General features: G+C 37.9%; 2 protein-coding genes across 10 annotated transcripts in view; one reads left to right on the forward strand and one right to left on the reverse strand.

Annotated features, from left to right (window-relative positions):
- Positions 1-9,589, forward strand: part of DYRK4 (dual specificity tyrosine phosphorylation regulated kinase 4) — a 52,008-nt gene extending 42,419 nt beyond the window's left edge. For 4 of the 5 annotated variants that reach the window (XM_027074083.2, XM_027074085.2, XM_027074086.2 and 1 more), the window contains 3 exons: positions 2,737-2,866; positions 8,380-8,555; positions 9,248-9,589. In XM_027074083.2, coding sequence (XP_026929884.1) covers positions 2,737-2,866; positions 8,380-8,555; positions 9,248-9,492 — 551 coding nt within the window. In that variant the 3' untranslated portion in view covers positions 9,493-9,589. Of the gene's footprint in view, positions 1-2,736; positions 2,867-4,510; positions 4,668-8,379; positions 8,556-9,247 lie in introns of those variants that run through there. The other variant, XM_027074087.2, reaches the window with a different exon arrangement.
- Positions 8,379-19,702, reverse strand: part of AKAP3 (A-kinase anchoring protein 3) — a 51,939-nt gene continuing 40,615 nt past the window's right edge. For all 5 annotated transcript variants that reach the window (XM_027074081.2, XM_027074080.2, XM_053225734.1 and 2 more), the window contains one exon: positions 8,379-11,512. In XM_027074081.2, coding sequence (XP_026929882.1) covers positions 11,357-11,512 — 156 coding nt within the window. In that variant the 3' untranslated portion in view covers positions 8,379-11,356. The remainder of the gene's footprint in view (positions 11,513-19,702) is intronic.

Genomic DNA, 19,702 nt, shown 5'->3' on the forward strand with positions numbered 1-19,702 from the left:
CCATCTCACATCTTATTTCCACCCAAGAGGCCCCCCCCCAAAATTTGGGGGGGAATCCTCTACTTTCTTTAACTTGCCCCATCAACAAAAGAGTTAAAGATACCCTAATGGGGGATCCTTCTGGACTAAAATGTTTTAATCATGTTAGTGATGAGTCATATACACTGGTTCAATCATGTGGGGGGTTAAAATGTAGCCTCCATCTGCACAATTTGGTAAAAAACCACTGCCACAGCTACAGGCTCCCTGGCCCCTTTTCCAGGACTCATTGGACTCTGTGATCCAGAAACTAAAATTTTAAGGCCTGGCAAGCAGACCTCATGATCTTGTTTCAGTGCCAAAGATGTCATCCTTTCTGATTGGTCAGTCCCATGCCACTCCAATGGTTAAATCGTTGAGATGTCACCTTGTAGTCAGAGCTTTGAAGACCTTCCCTTTGGGCATGATCAGTGTCCTGGTTGCTTTAGAACATGTCCATGCACTAACACTTCTTCTAGAGCAGTCTGATGGCTAGGTAGGAAGATCTGGCTGGCTTGTTTGTATAACTTATACATAGAGCAATGGAATTGGTCTTTTAACCCCAAATATATTTTTCCTGTCTACCATATTTAATTCAGCCTTTTGGATTTCAAAGGATTTAGGGAAAGAAAAGTAGGGATAGTGGTGTTCCCTGAAGTCAAAATTATAGTGGGGGGCACTAAAAGGAAAGCAATATAAGGCATGGTAAGAGGGTCTGGTTCATAGAGTACTGATTTTTACCATCAGCATTGAGGCTTTAAAATAATGATGTGTTTTTGGTGGCAACATCCACAGATCTTCACTTCCTGCATAAGAAAAGGCTTTATTGGGAGCTGCATCCTCTTCAGTGTTTCCCGAACTTTATCTGATTATAAGAATCAGAGCTGGAGAGGAGAGCCTGGGTGGCTCAGTCCGTTGAGCATCTGACTCTTGATTTCTGCTCAGATCATGATCTCATGGTTCATGAGATTGAGCCCCACATGGGGCACTGTGCTGACAGCATGGGGTCTGCTTGGGATTCTCTCTTCCCTCTCTCTCTGTGTCTCCTTACACCCTAAAAATAAACTTAAAAAAGAAAAGAATCAGTTAGGAACTTGGCAAAAATGCTAATTCCCATTATCTTCCGATATAACCTATGATATAGCAGATTTGAGGTGGAACTCAAGAGTCAGTTTCTAACAACAGCTCTTTGTGATGCTTATGATAAAGTAAGTTGGAGAAACAATATGTTCACCTCAATTCTTGGCTCTCCCTTGCCCATATTTGGGCTGCCAAAAGCTCCTCAAACCCCAGCAACTTGTAGTTTATATGTTTGATTAGCAGAAAGTGATGTTGCCTCAAGGGTAGTAAGCTACTTAGTTGCTCCAGGCTGCAAAAAGGAGATGGAGATAATAATTAAATATTGGGGAGTGTCAGAGCAATGAGAAAAACTTGAACAAGAAAAACAATTACATACTGACAACTTCATGAGCTGTTATTTTTATAAGCCTGTGAGCCTGATTCTTCGGTCATTTGTAAAAAGAGAAATATAAGATCAAATGGGAGTACTAGTGCCACAGTAAAAAAGGAAATGGGGTTTGAACAAAGGAAATGGGGTTTATATGAGTTCACAAGACCTATATACCCTGTGCAATGTCCCCAATTTATTTTTATGTCTGTAGATACACATGCCCACGTATGTGTATATACACATTTGTGGTTTCTTCTAGGAATTCAGTATGAGCAGATGTTCTTTTTGAGGACCCACAAATTGTATTGATTACAAAAGTAATAGAAGGGCTTCACTATACACCTTCCAGAATGCCCATCATGTGAACCCCACTGAGTTTTTGTGAGAATTCAGTTTAGTATGCAAAGTGTATGTATCTGTTCATGTCCATCCTTATGCAGATTTACAAGGTATGAGCAAAAGTGGTCTTTTCTGAACATGCACACCAGAGTATAGATATCCAGATGAGTGGCCTCACCTTCAAAGCACTGCACAGAGCATTTTAGGGAAACCTCTGGAGATGTCTTCAGGGCTTCTTTTCAGGCATGACAAATACCTTTGGTAAGGGTTTTAATCAGTGAAAAATGACTGAAGAAAAGAGACTTCCAGACTGTCTTAAGCAACAAACCAAGTTTGGTGATTCCAATTTATGGACAAAATTTTGATGTGACTATAGAAAGTAATGCGATTTATTTGCTTGTGTGGCTTGTAAATGAGTTCTGAAAGCAGATGATTCTCCTACAATAACTTTCTTGTTATACTTTAGGCATATCCCAAATTCTCATTTTATTGGGCTAGTGAGAAAGGAGAGAGGGCATAGAAAATCCAAGAATAGACAACATCTTTTTCTGTTCAGAGCTGATGTTTTTGTCACTTTAGATTTATTATTATTGTATTATCATTATCATTATTATTTTACCTTGGTTAATGTTAAACCATTTAAGTCATTTGATTTGGGCAGGAGGAGGCAGGAAGGAGGCTCAGAACATACTGGATAGTAGGGAGTATTGTTTGTAAAGGTTAATTGCATTCACTGGATAATCTACATGTGGTTCTTTCTGTCTGACTGAGACTGAGGGCATGTTCGTGTGTATGGGAGGGGTATGGTATAGGACTGAGATAGAGCTGCAAAGACCATTCCAAGAAGCCGCATGGTTGAGTAAAAAGCTGTGATGTGACCAATGGATATTAACACCTGGAACTAAACACAGAATGTTGTATCTCCAAAGATTCCAAAGGTTTTCCTAAAAATATGACCAACAACAGGGGGAGAAAAAGATACCCAGATTCCAAGGATCTCACGATGGTGCTGAAAACCTACGATGCCAGCTTCCTGGACTTTCTCAGAAGATGTTTGGTGTGAGTTTGTCATGGTGTCTTTGCCTCTAGGTGTCCTCTTAAACACTGTACTTTCCCACTCATTTGCTGGTGAAAGTCTGGGACTGGGACACAGTTATAAAAATAATAACAAATACTGACCATAGAGCTTGAAGTCTATATAATGCTTTCCCTCATCAGACTGCTATCTTCCCTTCCTGTGTGATTAGCAAGTAGATGATTTGCTTAATTTTGAGATGTGGAGTCTGAGGCTCAGTGACTTGCCCTGGATTACAGTGTGTGGGTAGAACTTGCCTTCTTGGCCTCAAACTGCCGGGCAGCAAGGTGTAGGCAAGTTCTGAATAGCTTTTGCTTCATGAACTGAAGTCAACCTCCTCTATGTTGTAACTGTTTACATACATACCCAGTGTATGTCTCTGGTTCCCTCCCTATTTCCCTAGGAAATAAAGCCTAAATCCTCTTTGTATTGAGGAATTAGGGAAGGGGTTATCTATAAACCATTTGTTTTGTACAGCTTTTACAAACCTATATGCTTATTTTGACTCTGAGAAATTAGGTTCTGTACTTCATTCAAGTCACAGTGAAAAAAAGACCAGTAAAAAAAGCACTCAGAGCAGTGCCTAATTTAGAAGGTGTTTAGAACATGTTAGCTCTTGTCATTATTTTAAAAGAAGTTTTGCAAGTGTGTTTCCACTGAATGGCAAATAGATTAGCTGCATGATATTTGATAAGTCATTGTCTCTCTGTGGGCTTCAGTTTCCTTTTCTGTATAATACGGGTATTCCTAAGGTGCCTTCTAGTTATATCAGTCCTATAAGTGTTTAGCATTTTTAGAGACCATAGGTCTATGGCCTCTCATTCTTCCAGTGGGATGGAGTAGTTTTAGCAAAATACTCTTCTGGCATTTGTGCACTAGCTCAGCGGATAAGCCGTCAAGTACTTCTGAAGGTTGGAGGTCATGCTACTCATCTGTAGAATGGAGATAGAGAAGGATCCTGTACTCCATCATTATCTCCATGTCACCACCCACTGCCAGCTTCTTGCTGAGGCTATAAAATGAATGTGCTTTAACAAATGACAAAAACTCACTACTGAGACTGAGGTGAATTATCCATAAACCCCAGCCATCCAGAACACAGCTCAGAACCAAGAAAGAAATTATTTTCTTTTTTAGAGCAAAGGGCTGGCTGTTCACAACTTGCAAGAAGCAGTCACGCTAATGGGCCCATTATCTGAGCATTCCTTTTTCTTTCCCTTCTTCTTCTTCTTCTTTTTACTAATTAGCAAATTTTTGGAATGAGAGACTAGAAGTTTTGAGTCAAATTTAAGAGAGGTAAATGTAAAGTCCTGTGGGGAGTTGTAGCTTAACAGCAGTTCATTTGAAAAAGAACTGGGAGATTGAGTTGTTTATGAGCTTGATGAGTCTACAATATTAATGCCATCTACCTGCAGTTAAAAGCTATCCCCAGCATGGTGGACACCAGTAAGACAATAGCTGGAATCTCCTATGCAGGAAGGTGGCAACCATATCATATGAGCAACACTTAGTAGCAATGTAAGTGTTTTTGGATAGTTGGAGGATTGTACCATAAAATACAGGTGGGTTGTCCCATTCTCTATACAGTGGCCCCCCCTTACCCGCGGTTTCACTTTCCATGGTTTCAGTTACTCACAGTCAACCGTGGTCCAGAAGCAGATGATCCTCCTTCTGACATCTCGTCAGAAGGTCATTGGTAGCCTAGCACTACATCACACTGCCTGTGTCATTCACCTCACTTAATCCCATCACATATGCATTTTATCATCTCACATCATAAGAAGGGTGAGTATGACACTAGAAGATGTTTTGAGAGGAAGAGACCATATTCACATAATTTTTCTTATAGTATATTATTATACTTATTCTATTTTATTATTAGTTATTGTTGTGAATCTCTTACTGTGCCTAATTTATAAATTAAGTTTTATCATAGGTATGTATATAGGAAAACACATAGTATATACAGATGTTTGTGCTGTCCAGTTTCACGCATCCATTGGGGGTGGAATGTATTACCCTATGGAGAAGGGGAGGACTACTGTAATGTTAGTAGGCAGAATTAGAACCTGGGTCTGTTATTAGTGTGCAAGTTCCTGGGAAGTGTAAATTTAGGCTCAATTAAAATGAAGAATTTTTAAAGAATTAGTTTTATCAATACTGGAATAGCTAATTATGTAAGTGCCTTGTCACTAAAAATACTCAAGAATAGCAAGATGAACCCATAACCAGCGAATAAATTGAATCAGTTATCAATAATATCCAAACAAATAAGAGTCCAGGACCAGATGGCTTCCCAGAAGAGTTCTACCAGATGTTTAAAGCAGAGATAATACCTATCCTTCTCAAGCTATTCCAAACAATAGAAAGGGAAGGAAAACTTCCAGACTCATTCTATGAAGGCAGTATTATTTTGATCCCTAAACCAGACAGAGACCCAGTAAAAAAAGAGAACTACAGGCCAATATCCCTGATGAATATGGATGCAAAAATTCTCAATAAGATACTAGCAAATCGAATTCAACAGCATATAAAAAGAATTATTCACCATGATCAAGTGGGATTCATTCCTGGGATGCAGGGCTGGTTCAACATTCACAAATTAATCAACGTGATACATCACATTAATAAAAGAAAAGAGAAGAACCATATGATCCTGTCAATTGATGCAGAAAAAGCATTTGACAAAATTCAGCATCCTTTCTTAATAAAAACCCTTGAGAAAGTTGGGATAGAAGGAACATACTTAAACATCACAAGAGCCATTTATGAAAAGCCCACAGCTAACATCATCCTCACTGGTGAAAAACTGAGAGCTTTTTCCCTGAGATCAGGAACAAGACAGGGATGTCCACTCTCATCACTGTTGTTTAACATAGTGTTGGAAGTTCTAGCATCAGCAATCAGACAACAAAAGGAAATCAAAGGCATCAAAATTGGCAAAGATGAAGTCAAGCTTTCACTTTTTGCAGATGACATGATATTATACGTGGAAAATCCGATAGACTCCACCAAAAGTCTGCTAGAACTGATACATGAATTCAGCAAAGTTGCAGGATACAAAATCAATGTACAGAAATCAGTTGCATTCTTATACACTAATAATGAAGAAACAGAAAGACAAATAAAGAAATTGATCCCATTCACAATTGCATCAAGAGCATAAAATACCTAGGAATAAATCTAACCAAAGATGTAAAAGATGTGTATGCTGAAAACTATAGAAAGCTTATGAAGGAAATTGAAGATGTAAAGAAGTGGAAAAAACATTCCGCGCTCATGGGTTGGAAGAATAAATATTGTTAAAATGTCAATACTACCCAAAGCTATCTATACATTCAATGCAATCCCAATCAAAATTGCACCAGCATTCTTCTTGAAGCTAGAACAAGCAATCCTAAAATTCACATGGAACCACAAAAGGCCCTGAATAGCCAAAGTAATTTTGAAGAAGAAGGCCAAAGCAGGAGGCAGGAGGTAAAGTAGAGACTTTAGCCTCTACTACAAAGCTGTAATCATCAAGACAGCATGGTATTGGCACAAAACCAGACACATAGACCAATGGAATAGAATAGAAACCCCAGAACTAGACCCACAAAAGTATGGCCAACTAATCTTTGACAAAGCAGGAAAGAATATCCAATGGAAAAAAGACAGTCTCTTTAGCAAATGGTGCTGGGAAAACTGGACAGCAACATGCAGAAGAATGAAACTAGACCACTTTCTTACACCATTCACAAAAATAAACTCAAAATGGATAAAGGACCTGAATGTGAGACAGGAAACCATCAAAACCCTACAGGAGAAAGCAGGAAAAGACCTCTCTGACTTCAGCCACAGCAATTTCTTACTTGACACATGCCCAAAGGCAAGGGAATTAAAAGCAAAAATGAACTATTGGGACCTCATGAAGATAAAAAGCTTCTGCACTGCAAAGGAAACAATCAACAAAACTAAAAGGCAGCCAACGGAATGGGAAAAGATATTTGCAAATGACATATTGGACAAAGGGCTAGTATCCAAAATCTATAAAGAGCTCATCAAACTCCACACCCGAAAAACAAATAATCCAGTGAAGAAATGGGCAGAAAACATGAATAGACACTTCTCTAAAGAAGGCATCCAGATGGCCAACAGGCTCATGAAAAGATGCTCAACGTCACTCCTCATCAGGGAAATACAAATCAAAACCACACTCAGACATCACCTCACACCAGTCAGAGTGGCCAAAATGAACAAATCAGGAGACTATAGATGCTGGAGAGGATGTGGAGAAACAGGAACCCTCTTGCACTGTTGGTGGGAATGCAAACTGGTGCAGCCACTCTGGAAAACAGTGTGGAGGTTCCTCAAAAAATTAAAAATAGACCTACCCTATGACCCAGCAGTAGCACTGCTAGGAATCTACCTAAGGGACACAGGAGTACTGATGCATAGGGGCACTTGTACCCCAATGTTTATAGCAGCACTCTCAACAATAGCCAAATTATGGAAAGAGCCTAAATGTCCATCAACTGATGAATGGATAAAGAAATTGTGGTTATTATACACAATGGAATACTACGTGGCAATGAGAAAGAATGAAATATGGCCTTTTGTAGCAATGTGGATGGAACTGGAGAGTGTGATGCTAAGTGAAATAAGCCATACAGAGAAAGACAGATACCATATGTGTTCACTCTTATGTGGATCCTGAGAAACTTAACAGAAACCCATGGGGGAGGGGAAGGAAAAAAAAAAGAGGTTAGAGTGGGAGAGAGCCAAAGTATAAGAGACTCTTAAAAACTGAGAACAAACTGAGGGTTGATGGGGGGTGGGAGGGAGGGGAGGGTAGGTGAGGGCATTGAAGATGGCATCTTTTGGGATGAGCACTGGGTGTTGTATGGAAACCAATTTGACAATAAATTTCATATATTAAAAAAATAAATAAAGACAAGAATATTATAGCTAAAAAAAAAAAAGAATAGCAAGATGATTCTGTGTTGAAGTTTCTGTCAGATGCCTTGTCACTGCATTGGAGGTTTGACTAGATTCTACCCAAATCTCCTTATAAGCTTAATATTCTAGCATTCTATAATGTTCTGTGTGATATAATTGAAGTCCCAAGTTTTGGGAATTGAAATTAAGCATCTCTGTTTTGATCTTAGTTTACTGAACCCTAAATCCCAAGCAGTTAAGATTTTCTATAATATTATAATATTTCTTTTGAGGGAATTTCCAGGAACTCTGGAAGATTTGGGCTCTCATATGTTCCCTGGTTTGTCATGCAAATTTCCTAAAAAGATTATTTTCATAGTTGTTTCCAGGTACTTTATATGTTGTTATCTTTGATATCTTTGATATCTATGATATCTTTGAGGTATAACGCAGCTTAGATTGGTTAAGAACGAACTACTTTTATTATACCTTATTGAGGTTGTCAGGGTCTTTTTAAATATTTTCAACATTAGAAAGGGAAGCAAAACAATAACCCATGCTGGGCTTTGTTGGTGTATAGATGGGAACCTTCTCTTCGCATGACCCCTGACCAGGCCCTCAAGCATGCTTGGATTCATGAGCCATGGAATTTCAAACCACGGTCCAGGCCCCAGACCCTGAGGAAACCCAGTCTCTGTTTCCCCTCTGAGGCTCGGAAGGAAAAGGTTCAAGGGCATCATCCCTTGGGCAAAAAAGGTACAGTCAGTCCTCTTCCTATAGTCCCGGGATCGGGTACCTCTGGAGGATTGTATGTCAATTTCTCTGACCTCCACCTTGGATAATTATTCTGACTACATCACCAGGAGCCTGCCATTTCTCACTTTTGAGTATAACCTCTTTCAGGAGTCTTGCTTCTAGCTGGATTTGCCCCCCTTTTTGCCCTGTTATCATTAGGATTTTCCATGTTTCTCTGTCTTCAATTCTTTTCTTGTCCTTTCCTTTTCTTTCACTGTGTCCTCCTCTGGCTTGCCTATAATTAGCTTTTGAATTTTTATCAGACTGATTATGGCATTATGCAGATATCTTTTATATGCAATATAGCCTCATGGTTATGTACATCATCCCTGGGGTCAGGTTGCCTGGGATTAATTCTGGTTCTACCATTTACCAAGGTGTAGGCCCTTGGGCAATTTAGTTAACTTCCCTGTGTCTCAGTTTCTTCATTTATGAGAATGAGAATAATGCCTATTCTCTATGGTTGTGAAAAGGCTCAAAGAAATTAATAAATGTAAAGTGCTTAGAATAATGCCTGACACAGAGAATGCTCTTTACAAATGAATTGTTTTTATATCATTACTACCAGGATTTTCCCAAAGTGATTTATGGTCTAATAGAATATAATTCACATTTGAACACTTGTTCCTTCTGTCTTCTCTCTCCTTTGGCAGAGGTGACCATCAAAGAAGAGACCATAGACAAAATAAAAGGTGGCACCGCTAAGCAGGTTCAGAATTCAGGTGATCAGCAGGGCATTCTCCAGCACACATCTGAAGTTGTCCAGTTGCCTCAGCTAACAGAAGCTTCCAGAAAGCCAGAGGCATTTGTTGGACCAGAGGAGTCCAAAACCTCCCCAGGGCATCAAAGTAAAAACTCCTCATCCAAAAACATGAATATTTTACCACCTATTGTATGACCTTTGCTGAAGGTGTGTCCTGTTCCTTTCCACCAAGGATTTTTATTAGAGACAGCACTTATATTGTACAATATTACAGAGATTGTTGTTTTTTAATGCATAAAGGTTTTTTTTTTTTAAAAAAAAAACTTTATTCATATGGCTAGTTAAGCATGATTCCTATTATGAGAGATGCGGGAGAATGTCCTTGCACCTACACTCCCTTCTTATGCCCTCAATCAGATAAAACAATGTATGTGTGGGGTGGGGGGGAGGGGTAAGTATTCAATGGTATAGTATCACTAATAGAACTCTAAATAAAAGAATTTTTTTTCTTTTCCCCACAAGACAGCTAACCTGTTAGGACTCTTATTTGAAAATGAAAATGAAAAACTAGTTTGAATTCAGCTATTAACTAGTTTAAGCAACAAAGGACATCTATTGGCTTATGTAATTGGGGAATCAGGAGGTGTAAGTAAGTGTAGTTTCAGTCACAGCAGAATCTAAAAGTTCAGACAAGGTCATAGGGCTCAGACTCCCTCATCACCTATTAGTTTTGCTTCTTTTTGTGGTTTTCATTCTAAAGACAAGCTCTGCCAAGATGTTAAAGTAACCACCATTATCCAGTCAAAAGATGCAGTGCTGGCAGGAAAATCTCAGAAATTACTGGATTTGAACCAAGCACTATGTCTGAGATATTGGGATCCTGTGGTTGGCCAGCCTGGGTCACAAGCCTATACTGTGATGGTGGTAGCACCATGACTGATGCCTCTCTTGGAATGTGGAGTAGGGGACAGAATATTTCCCAAAGGAAGGGAAGTCGAGTAAACAACAGGATATGTTCATTCATCCAGCATCCTCAAAATCTAATCAGGTTCTTTTGGTTTACTAGTCCTTATCTACATGAATACATAATCTTTATATGATTGTAATTATAGAACAGATACAATTTTACAAGAAACTTAAGATCATAACCTCATAAACAACATAGAAAATATACCTGACTTTATAGTTTTCCTTTTAATCACTGTGTCATATTCCATGAAGGGAGACACCTTTTACCCAGGAAAGGTGAAACAGAATGAGAATAGCAGAGGGTCAAAAGGAAATAGGAAAGATAAATATTCCAGGGGTTGACAGAATTGAGTAGAGCCCCCAAGAGATGGAATTAATACAGAAATTAGGAACCAAAGGAGAAAGTTTCTAGCAAGATCAAAAATATAAAATTTCACAGAAAGTTGAGGGTAAGAACAGAAAATGCCTTAGGTGGGAGAAATGTCCTAACAGGTGACTTGTCCCAGGTCCTATAGCCAGAAAAGTATAGACGTGGCAATAGAACTCAGGTCTTCTGGGCCTTTTTTGACACCAACTATGAATAAAATTGAGGAAGACCATTGTTCTACAGAGATAGGAGAAGAAGCCAAGTCCTCCATATTATAATGAGAATGATTCAGGTTGAATAGAAGATACTTTGTGATTTGCATGATTATAAAGGCTAAATAGTCTTATTCTTAGAGAACATTTTAAGGCCAGAGATCTGCAAGTTGTAGCACAGACAGGATACATAGAAACACCTTAGCAGGCCTCTCAGTCCAGCACTATTTTTCTTCTTGTTATCCATCTGATTATTTTTTAATTCCTGAAATTTCTTGACCTTATTGTCCATTGGATCCCAAGGAGACCAAACACCTGGAGTCCTTTCATTGTAATCTTTTTAATTTTGTGTCCTTGCTTGCATGGACGGGAAAATCTGCAAAATCCAGTGACTAGCATAAGATGACGTCTTTGATGTGAGTGGTATGATAGGGCTCTGTAAGGATATGGAGAGGAGAGCTGTGGAAGTAAGAAGGGATGGGGAGAAGGGAAAGCAGTGGGTGGGCGCCGATCACAGGTTCACCATCAGCCAGTCCAGCAGCTGCAGCCGTGTAACATTTCCCACCGCCTCGTCCAGCTGTCGCTCCTTCTCGTAGCGCAGCACCGACTGCAGGACCTCACCTACACTACGTCCTTTGTCCACAGCAGCAGCCGAGAGCTGAAGTAGCTGTGGAAAGGAAAGAAAGCAGTAGTGTAAGGACAGAGCATCCCAGGGCAGACCAGAAAGGGCCTGACAAGGAACAAAGAGGCTGGGCAGAACTTGGAAAACTTCGGAAGAAGGGGCTCCAATTAGATGCTGAGAAGACTTCCATAATTGGAAAGAAGAGATGTTAGCATCCACCTGTACATCATATGGAAAGTACGATCTCCCACTAAGACTAAATCTTGCTTCCTCCAGTAGGTATTTGGTCAAGAGTGATCTTGTTTTCTAAGACTTTTAAAGTTCTTAAGCTCACTGTAATATCATAAAACAGTCTTCCACCATTGTCCTAAGACCGACAAGGGCAGGGGTGAAATAACCAGAGGACAAACGGACATGTTGCTTTCCATGTCCCACAAAACAGAGAGCCTAGAATGCTAGAGCACAAGAGCAACTCAGAGATCCATTCAACCCTCATGAAGACATGGCTCAGAGAGGTGGTGAGACTTGTCAGTAATACAGGGCTAGAAATTAGCAGAAGCAACATGCATATCCAGATCTCTGAACCCCATGTTCCTCTCTCTTTCCAAGCTCAAAATGAGAAAAATTAGCCAAAGCAATAATTCTGACCATATGAACACAGTACATCACCATTCATCTAAAGTAACCAGAGTTTTGGGCACCTGGGTGGCTCAGTTGGTTAAGCGTCTGACTCTTGGTTTCAGTTCAGGTCATGATCTCACACGGCTTCTTCATGGGTTCGAGCCCTGAATTGGGTTCTGTGCTGGGAGGGTGGTGCTTGCTTGGGATTCTCTCTCTGCCCCTCCCCTACTTGCACTGTTTCTGTCAAATAAAAACAACCAGATTTTTATTTTGTGTATCCTGCATCTGACTCTCTGAGAAAGAGTTAAAAGGAAAATAAATAGGCCAAGTATCAGGAGCTTTTCCAAAGGGGGAAATTTCCATGAGAGAGAATAAAGTAACATATGGATATTCTTAAAACAAATGGAAGGACCAAGTCAACAAAGAGAAGCTATAATTTTAGAACTAAAAACATAAAATCTCAATGAAAACTTGTCAGATGGGCTAAATTGAATGAAGATGAGAGAGAAAAGTTAGTTAACTTAAAGATGGATTCATAGAAATAAACTGCATTGAACAACATAAGAAATTGATTAAACTTTCTTCAATAAAACCTCTTTGAAAAAAATAAAGTGAGCTCAGGGACCTGTGGAATAATGCCAAAGGCCTTGCTTTTATGTCATTAGAGTTCCAAGAGAGGAATAAAGAGTTTGCAGAAAAAATGCTGCAAGAAACAATGGATGAAAGTTTCCCCAACTTGCCAAGAGATATAACTGACAAATTCAAAAAGCTCAGTGAGCCTAAAATAAGATAAACCTAATGAAATTCACTTTAGGACCTATCAAAATCAAATTGCTGAAAATTAAAGAAAAATCTGAAAGCAGTCAGAGAAAATGCTGAATTATTTTTAAAAGAATAATTCAAATGACAGCATATTTTGGTCAAAAACCAAAAATGTCAGAAGGAAATGGCACAACACTTTTAAGCACTAAAAAGAACTGCCAAATCAGAATCCTGTATCAAAAATTATACATCAGGAATAAGGTAAAAAATGTTTATTTATTTATTTGAGAGAGACAGAGTGCACACAAGCCAGGGAGGGGCAGAGAGAAAGGGAGGGAGAGAGAGAGAGAATCCCAAGCAGGCTCCATGCTGGCAGTGTAAAGCCTGATGTGGGGCTTGATCCCATGAACTGTGAGATCATGACCTGTGCTGACAGCTGAGCCTGGAGCCTGCTTTGGTTCTGTGTCTCGCTCTCTCTCTGCCCCTCCCCTGCTTGCACTCTGTCTCTCTTTCTCAAAAATAAATAAAACATTTTTTAAAAACTTAAAAAAAAACACAAAAGAAGTCATGTCCAGAAATTGTGTTCTAATTCTTCAGGCAAAAGGAAAATTATGTCAGAAGGAAACTGGGAACATCAGGAATGAATGATGAACAACAGAAACAGTAAAAATCTCAATAATAAATTTTCTCTGTTCTTTAAAATACTGGCATACCTTGAAGATATTGTGGGTTCAGTTCAAGACCACCATAATAAAGTGATATCACACTTTATATAAAGTGAGTCAATTTTTTTATCACAATAAAGTGAGTCAAACCAAAAAAATATAATAGTATTGTTTACACTATTAAGTGTGCAACAGCATATGTCCAGAAAACAATGTACATAATTAAAAAATACTTTATTGCTAAAAAATGTCAACCATTATTTGAGTTTTCAGTGAATTTTTATCACTGATTACAGATCATCATAACAAATATAATAGTGAAAAAGTTTGAAATATTTTGAGAATTACCCAAATGAGACACAGACACACAGAGTGAGCAAATACTGCTGGGAAAATGGCACCAACAGACTTGGCAGATATAGGGTTGCTACAAACCTTTGAATTTGTGAAAAATGCAATACCTGCAAAGCACAATAAAGTGAGGCACAATAAAATGAGGTGTGACTTTATTTTTTATAATTGAAAGCAAAAATAACATTGTCTAAGGATTTTTCTAATATATGTAGATTATATTAAATAACTACAACGTAAGGGAGAAGGTAATGAGACCTATAAAGTAGTAAGATTTCTACACCACAGTTTAAGTGGCAACTATTGATTCTACATAGACTCTAAAAAGTATGTATATTGTAATCCTTAGGGCAACTACTTAAAAAACAACACAGAGATATAGTCAAAAACACAATAAATTAAAACAGAATACTAAAAAAAAAAATTAAATAATCCAAAAGGTGGCAACAAATGGGGGAAAAGGAGGTAAATTAGAACAGTTGACCCAAATCCAAACATATCAATAATTAGGCTAAATGTAAATGATGTAAACATACCAACTGTCAGAATGGATTAAAAAAAAACATGACTAGACTATATGTTACCTACAAAAAAGAAAAAACCTCTTCAAATGGTATAGGTAAGTTAAAAGTAAAAATATTGAAAAAAATGTATCATTGAAACATCAATTGAAAAAAAGTTAGAACCTCAACATTTATGGACAAGTGATTTTTTAAAAAGGGGAAAGATAATTCATAAGGGCCAGCTCTCCATTTGTCTTTTCAACAAATGATACTGAGACAACTCATATCCACATGCAACAGGTGAATTTCGATGCCTTCCTCACATTATACACAAAAATGAACTCAATGTGGATCACAGACCAAAATATAAGAGCTGAAATTATCCAAGAAAACAAAGGAGAAAATCTTCATGGCTGGGTTAGGTCAGGGTTTCTCAATCTGGTCCTATTTACGTGATGGGCCAGGTAATTCTGTGTTGTGGGCTGTACTGTGCATTCTAGGATGTTTAGCAGCATCCCTGGCCTCTTCCACTAGACGCAAGTAGCAACTCCCTCTCAGCTGATGACACAACAAAATACATCTCTAGATACTGCCAAATGTCCCCTGGGGGCAAAACTGCTTCCAGTTGAGAACCACTGGGGTAGGCAAGGATTTATTAGATATAACATCAAAAAGCACAAGCAATATGTTTTCATTCTTATGTGGATCCTGAGAAACTTAACAGAAGACCATGGAGGAGGGGAAGGAAAAAAAAAAGTTAGAGAGGGAGGGAGTCAAACCATAAGAGACTCTTAAAAACTGAGAATAAACTGAGGGTTGATAGGGGGTGGGAGGGAGGGGAAAGTGGGTGATGGGCATTGAGGAGGGCACCTTTTGGGATGAGCACTGGGTGTTGTATGGAAACCAATTTGACAATATATTTCTATTAAAAAAAACACAAGCAATAAAGGCAAAAAATAAATTAGATTTTATAATTGAAAACTTTTGCTCTTCAAAAGACTCCATTGAGTAAGAAGACAAACTGTAGACTGATAGAAAATATGTGCAGATCATTTCTATCTGATAAAGGACTCGTATCCAGAATATATAAGGAATTCTTATAACTTGGTTAAGAAGAAACCAACCCAGTCAAAATATGGGCAAAAGAGGGGCACCTTGGTGGCTCAGTTGGTTAAGTGTCCAACTTCAGCTCAGGTTATGATCTCACGGTTCATGAGTTCAAGCCCTGCATCAGGCTCTGTGCTGACAGCTCAGAGCCTGCTTAGAATTCTCTGTCTCCCTCTCTCTCCCTGCTTGTGCTCTCTAAAATAAATAAACATTAACAAAAATATATGGGTAAAAGATTCGCGCAGACAACTCACCAAAAAATATATATGAATGGTTAATGAGCACATAAAATGATGTTTATCAAATTAAATCTACAGTGAAATACCATTATAACAACTATAAAAAAATAATGTTGACAAAAATATGGAGAAACTGAAACCCACATACACCACTGGTGGGAATGTAAAATGGTACAGCTATCTTGGAAAACAGTTTGGAAGTTTCTTAAGAATTATGCTAACCATAACATGTAGCAATCCCACTCCTTGTTACCCAAGAGAAATGAAAACATGTGTCCACACAAAGACTTGTATGTGAGTATTCATAATAGCATTATTCATAATAGCAAAAAAGTGAAAATAATCCAAATTTCCAGTAGCTAATGAATGGATAAACAAAATGCATTATATATCCATTTCATGAAATTCAGCAATAAAGAGAAATGAACTACTGATACATACTACAACATGGATAAACCTCAAAAATATTATGCTTAGTGTGTGTAGTCTTTTACAGATGTAAAAGACTGCATATTTTATGGCTCCATTATAGAAAATGAAAGAAAGGTAAACCTATGATGATGGAAAACATAAATGTTTACATGTGGCTGGGGGACAGAAACAGAAATGTACCCTAGAAAGTTCTGAGATAGAGAAGTAAGGAGTTCCTAGACTTATCAGATACTAAAACACATTACTGAATAGCAGTAATTAAAACAATATGCTAGTAAAATACTAGGAATGGACAATTCAATGTAACAGAACACAACATTCAAGAAAAGAACCAACAACCTGTAGCACCTAGAAAAAAATAAGAGATTGCATTCGTACCTCATACCTTATGTACAAATGAATTGAAAATGGATCAAAGTCTTAAATATTTTTAAAAATCATAAAAGTACTAGAGAAAAACATTGGTAATTTTTGTTAACATCCTGTAGTGAGCATGTTTTCCAAAATATGACATGAAACTCAGAAACAAAATTTTAAAATGCCTTATATTTGACTACATAAACATTTAAAAAATTTTATATGGCAAAACAAACTAAAACAAAACAAAAACACCAATCAAAAGACAAGTGACAAAAAATGTATTTAATATCATAAAGGCTAATCTTCTTGCATATATAAAACTCTTATAGGTCAATAAGAAAGGGAGTAGCAGCCCAGTAGAAAAATGGGCAGAGGTTATGAACAAAATTCATCCATGAAAAAGGAAATTCAAGTGGCTCTCAAATTTTTCTAATGAGAAAAGTGCAAAGCAAGGCAACATTTGGCAAAGATGAGAAGTTTGGCACTTACTATCGGTTAAAGCATGGGAAATGGGCACTCTCATATTGTTTTAATAGGAGTGCAAATTGGTACAAGCTCTATAGAGGCAATTTGGAAATATATATCTAATATACAAATACATTTCTCTGAGACATCTTGAAATTCCTTTCCTAGGTATTTAGCACATACAGATACATTTGAATCTGTATGTTTAGCATTGTTTTTGAACAAAATATTAGCAACTGAAATGTCCATATATAGGAGAGTGGTTAAATATCCTTATACAATAATATATAGCCACTAAGAAGAATGTGGCAGGTAATATGTTGTGGAAGAGAATATATATATATATATATATATATATATATATATATATATATATACTGACTTAAGGAAAAGATATATACCTATAAGCATTTGCTTGTATATGCATATGTATTTCTGGAAGGATAAAGAAGAAATTAATCAGAAAGGTTTTCTCCAGGGAGGGCAATGGGTTGGGAGATAAGGATAGAAAAAAATCCTTAATTTCACTGTGCCTTTTGTGACTTTGGATGTAGTACTATACACATATTATCTATTCAAATATGGATACAAATTTGTTTAAAGAAATTGGGTTCATGGGCATCACAGTGTTACAGCATTAGCATGGGAGTATTTCCATATCTCCCCTTCTGCCAAAAAAAAAAATCTCAAATAATTTTCAGGTAGTTTCTTTGATGTATACTTCATCCAACTGTTACTAAAAATATACTGATATTCAATGCAAACCTACTTATTAGTTGAGATTTGGACATGCTGTTGCCCATCCTTTCCATTCTTTCCCTTTAATAAAATAGATGATCATCTTTATCTTTACACTGGGCAAAGATGTATGTATGTGTGTATGTATTTGTGTGTATAAGAGGAATGCAAGTATGTTGCCTTCATTTTAATTAAGTATATTACAGACATTCTAATTCAAAATAATATAAAACCAGAATGTGTTATGTATGTTATGTATAATGGGTTTGACTTACAATATGGCTATAGAACAAAAGCATTTCACATATCATACACATGAAACCTATGCTCCTTTTTAGATTTTTTTCTTCAATCTAAAGCTTTTGTGAATATAGGCCCCTCTACTAATTGTTGTGTATCAAAATAGCTGTCTTTTACAGACTGGAAAAACTGTAAAGAGACAGAATCTGCCAAGAACTCTTAGGGATATATCTAGGATTGGAACCCCATGTTATATCCTCTAGCCCAAACTTAAATGTACACACATATGACCCGGGGATTTTGCTAAAATTGAGTTTCTAATTCAGTAGGGCAAGAATATAGCCTGAGATTCTGTACTTATAACAAGCTCCCAGGTGATGCCAGTGCTGTTGGTCCACAGACACACTTTAGTTCCAAGTTTATAAATCACAGAGTTTCTTATATAGTATAGCCTCTTCTGTATGTTATACAATCCTGTGTCTTTTCAGTAATCAGATAAACAAAGTAACCCAGTTACAAGGGTTACCAATACCACTTATTCTTCCACATCCTCTGGTTTCTATGAGGATGAATTATTTTTATAAATAATTCCAACCTCTTGTGCCATGCTTACTACTTACTTGGTGCTATTCTATTTCTCTCAATTGAAATGAAATTATCAAAAGCCCTAAGTGTATAGTGTGTGTGTATGTGTATATGTGTGGTAGGGATGGTCTCTATTCCTTAATTCCTCTACATTACCATGAAGCAGCAACTTGAATAAGTATTCATGCTTTCCAGCCTCAAAATTTGATTTCAGGGAAGGATTCCAGATAACAGCATGAAAAGATCCTGAACTCACCTCTGCCCACAAACACAACAAATCTACAGCTACATATGGAATAAGTCCCTCTGAAAAGGACCCCAAAGCTAGCTGAACAGTGCTTCCACAAGAGAATATAGAAGGACCACATTAAGATGGGTAGGAGAGGCAGTTAGACATGGTCTAGCAAGAAAATGCACAGTGAGTTACACTCAGGAGGAATCTCATAATATGAAGCTTGTCCCTGAGAAGTGAGGGGTTTGTGCCCCATATCAGACACCCAACCCTAATGAACTGTGCTAGAGAGGTAAGCTCTTAACATGTCTGGCCTTAAAAACCAACAGTGTTTACTCCCAGGAGAACCAAATGGCTATAGGGAATGAAAAATCTGCTCTTAAATGGTTTGTATACAAACCCACTCATCCTGGAACACAGCACAAAAGCAACAGTTTGAAAGGCTCCTAGACTATATGCAAAGGAGACTCATTTCTTAATCTTAAAGCATCTGTCACAGAAGCAGAAACCTACTGGGACTCTCAGTATGAAGGCAGGTGCTATTTTTGTGTTTTCCTTCTGCCTTGTTGGTGCCAATACTGGCAGATATCATTTTCACACCACCCACAGGCCTGCTAGCTCCAGTGAGAGCACGCTGTTCCTGCACACTGCAGCCATGGCTCACCATGCCACAGCCAATGGATAGGCACAAACCACAAAAGGGATGCTCGTTGAGCACCTGGATCTTGGGGCCAAGGGGAATTGCATTTCTGGGCCCTATGGGTCTGCAACAGAGAGACAGTCCTTGGCAGGCTACCACCCCATGGCACTGCACAGACAGCAGACTGAAATACATCTTCAGTCTTCATGTGAAAAAGGCCTTGCCACAGTTTGTTGATATCTCCTAAAAAGGAGCTTAAGCACATGTCTAAATACATGAATTTTGCAACTATTGC

Source organism: Acinonyx jubatus, chromosome B4 (assembly GCF_027475565.1).
Source record: "Acinonyx jubatus isolate Ajub_Pintada_27869175 chromosome B4, VMU_Ajub_asm_v1.0, whole genome shotgun sequence".
Lineage (NCBI taxonomy): Eukaryota > Metazoa > Chordata > Mammalia > Carnivora > Felidae > Acinonyx > Acinonyx jubatus.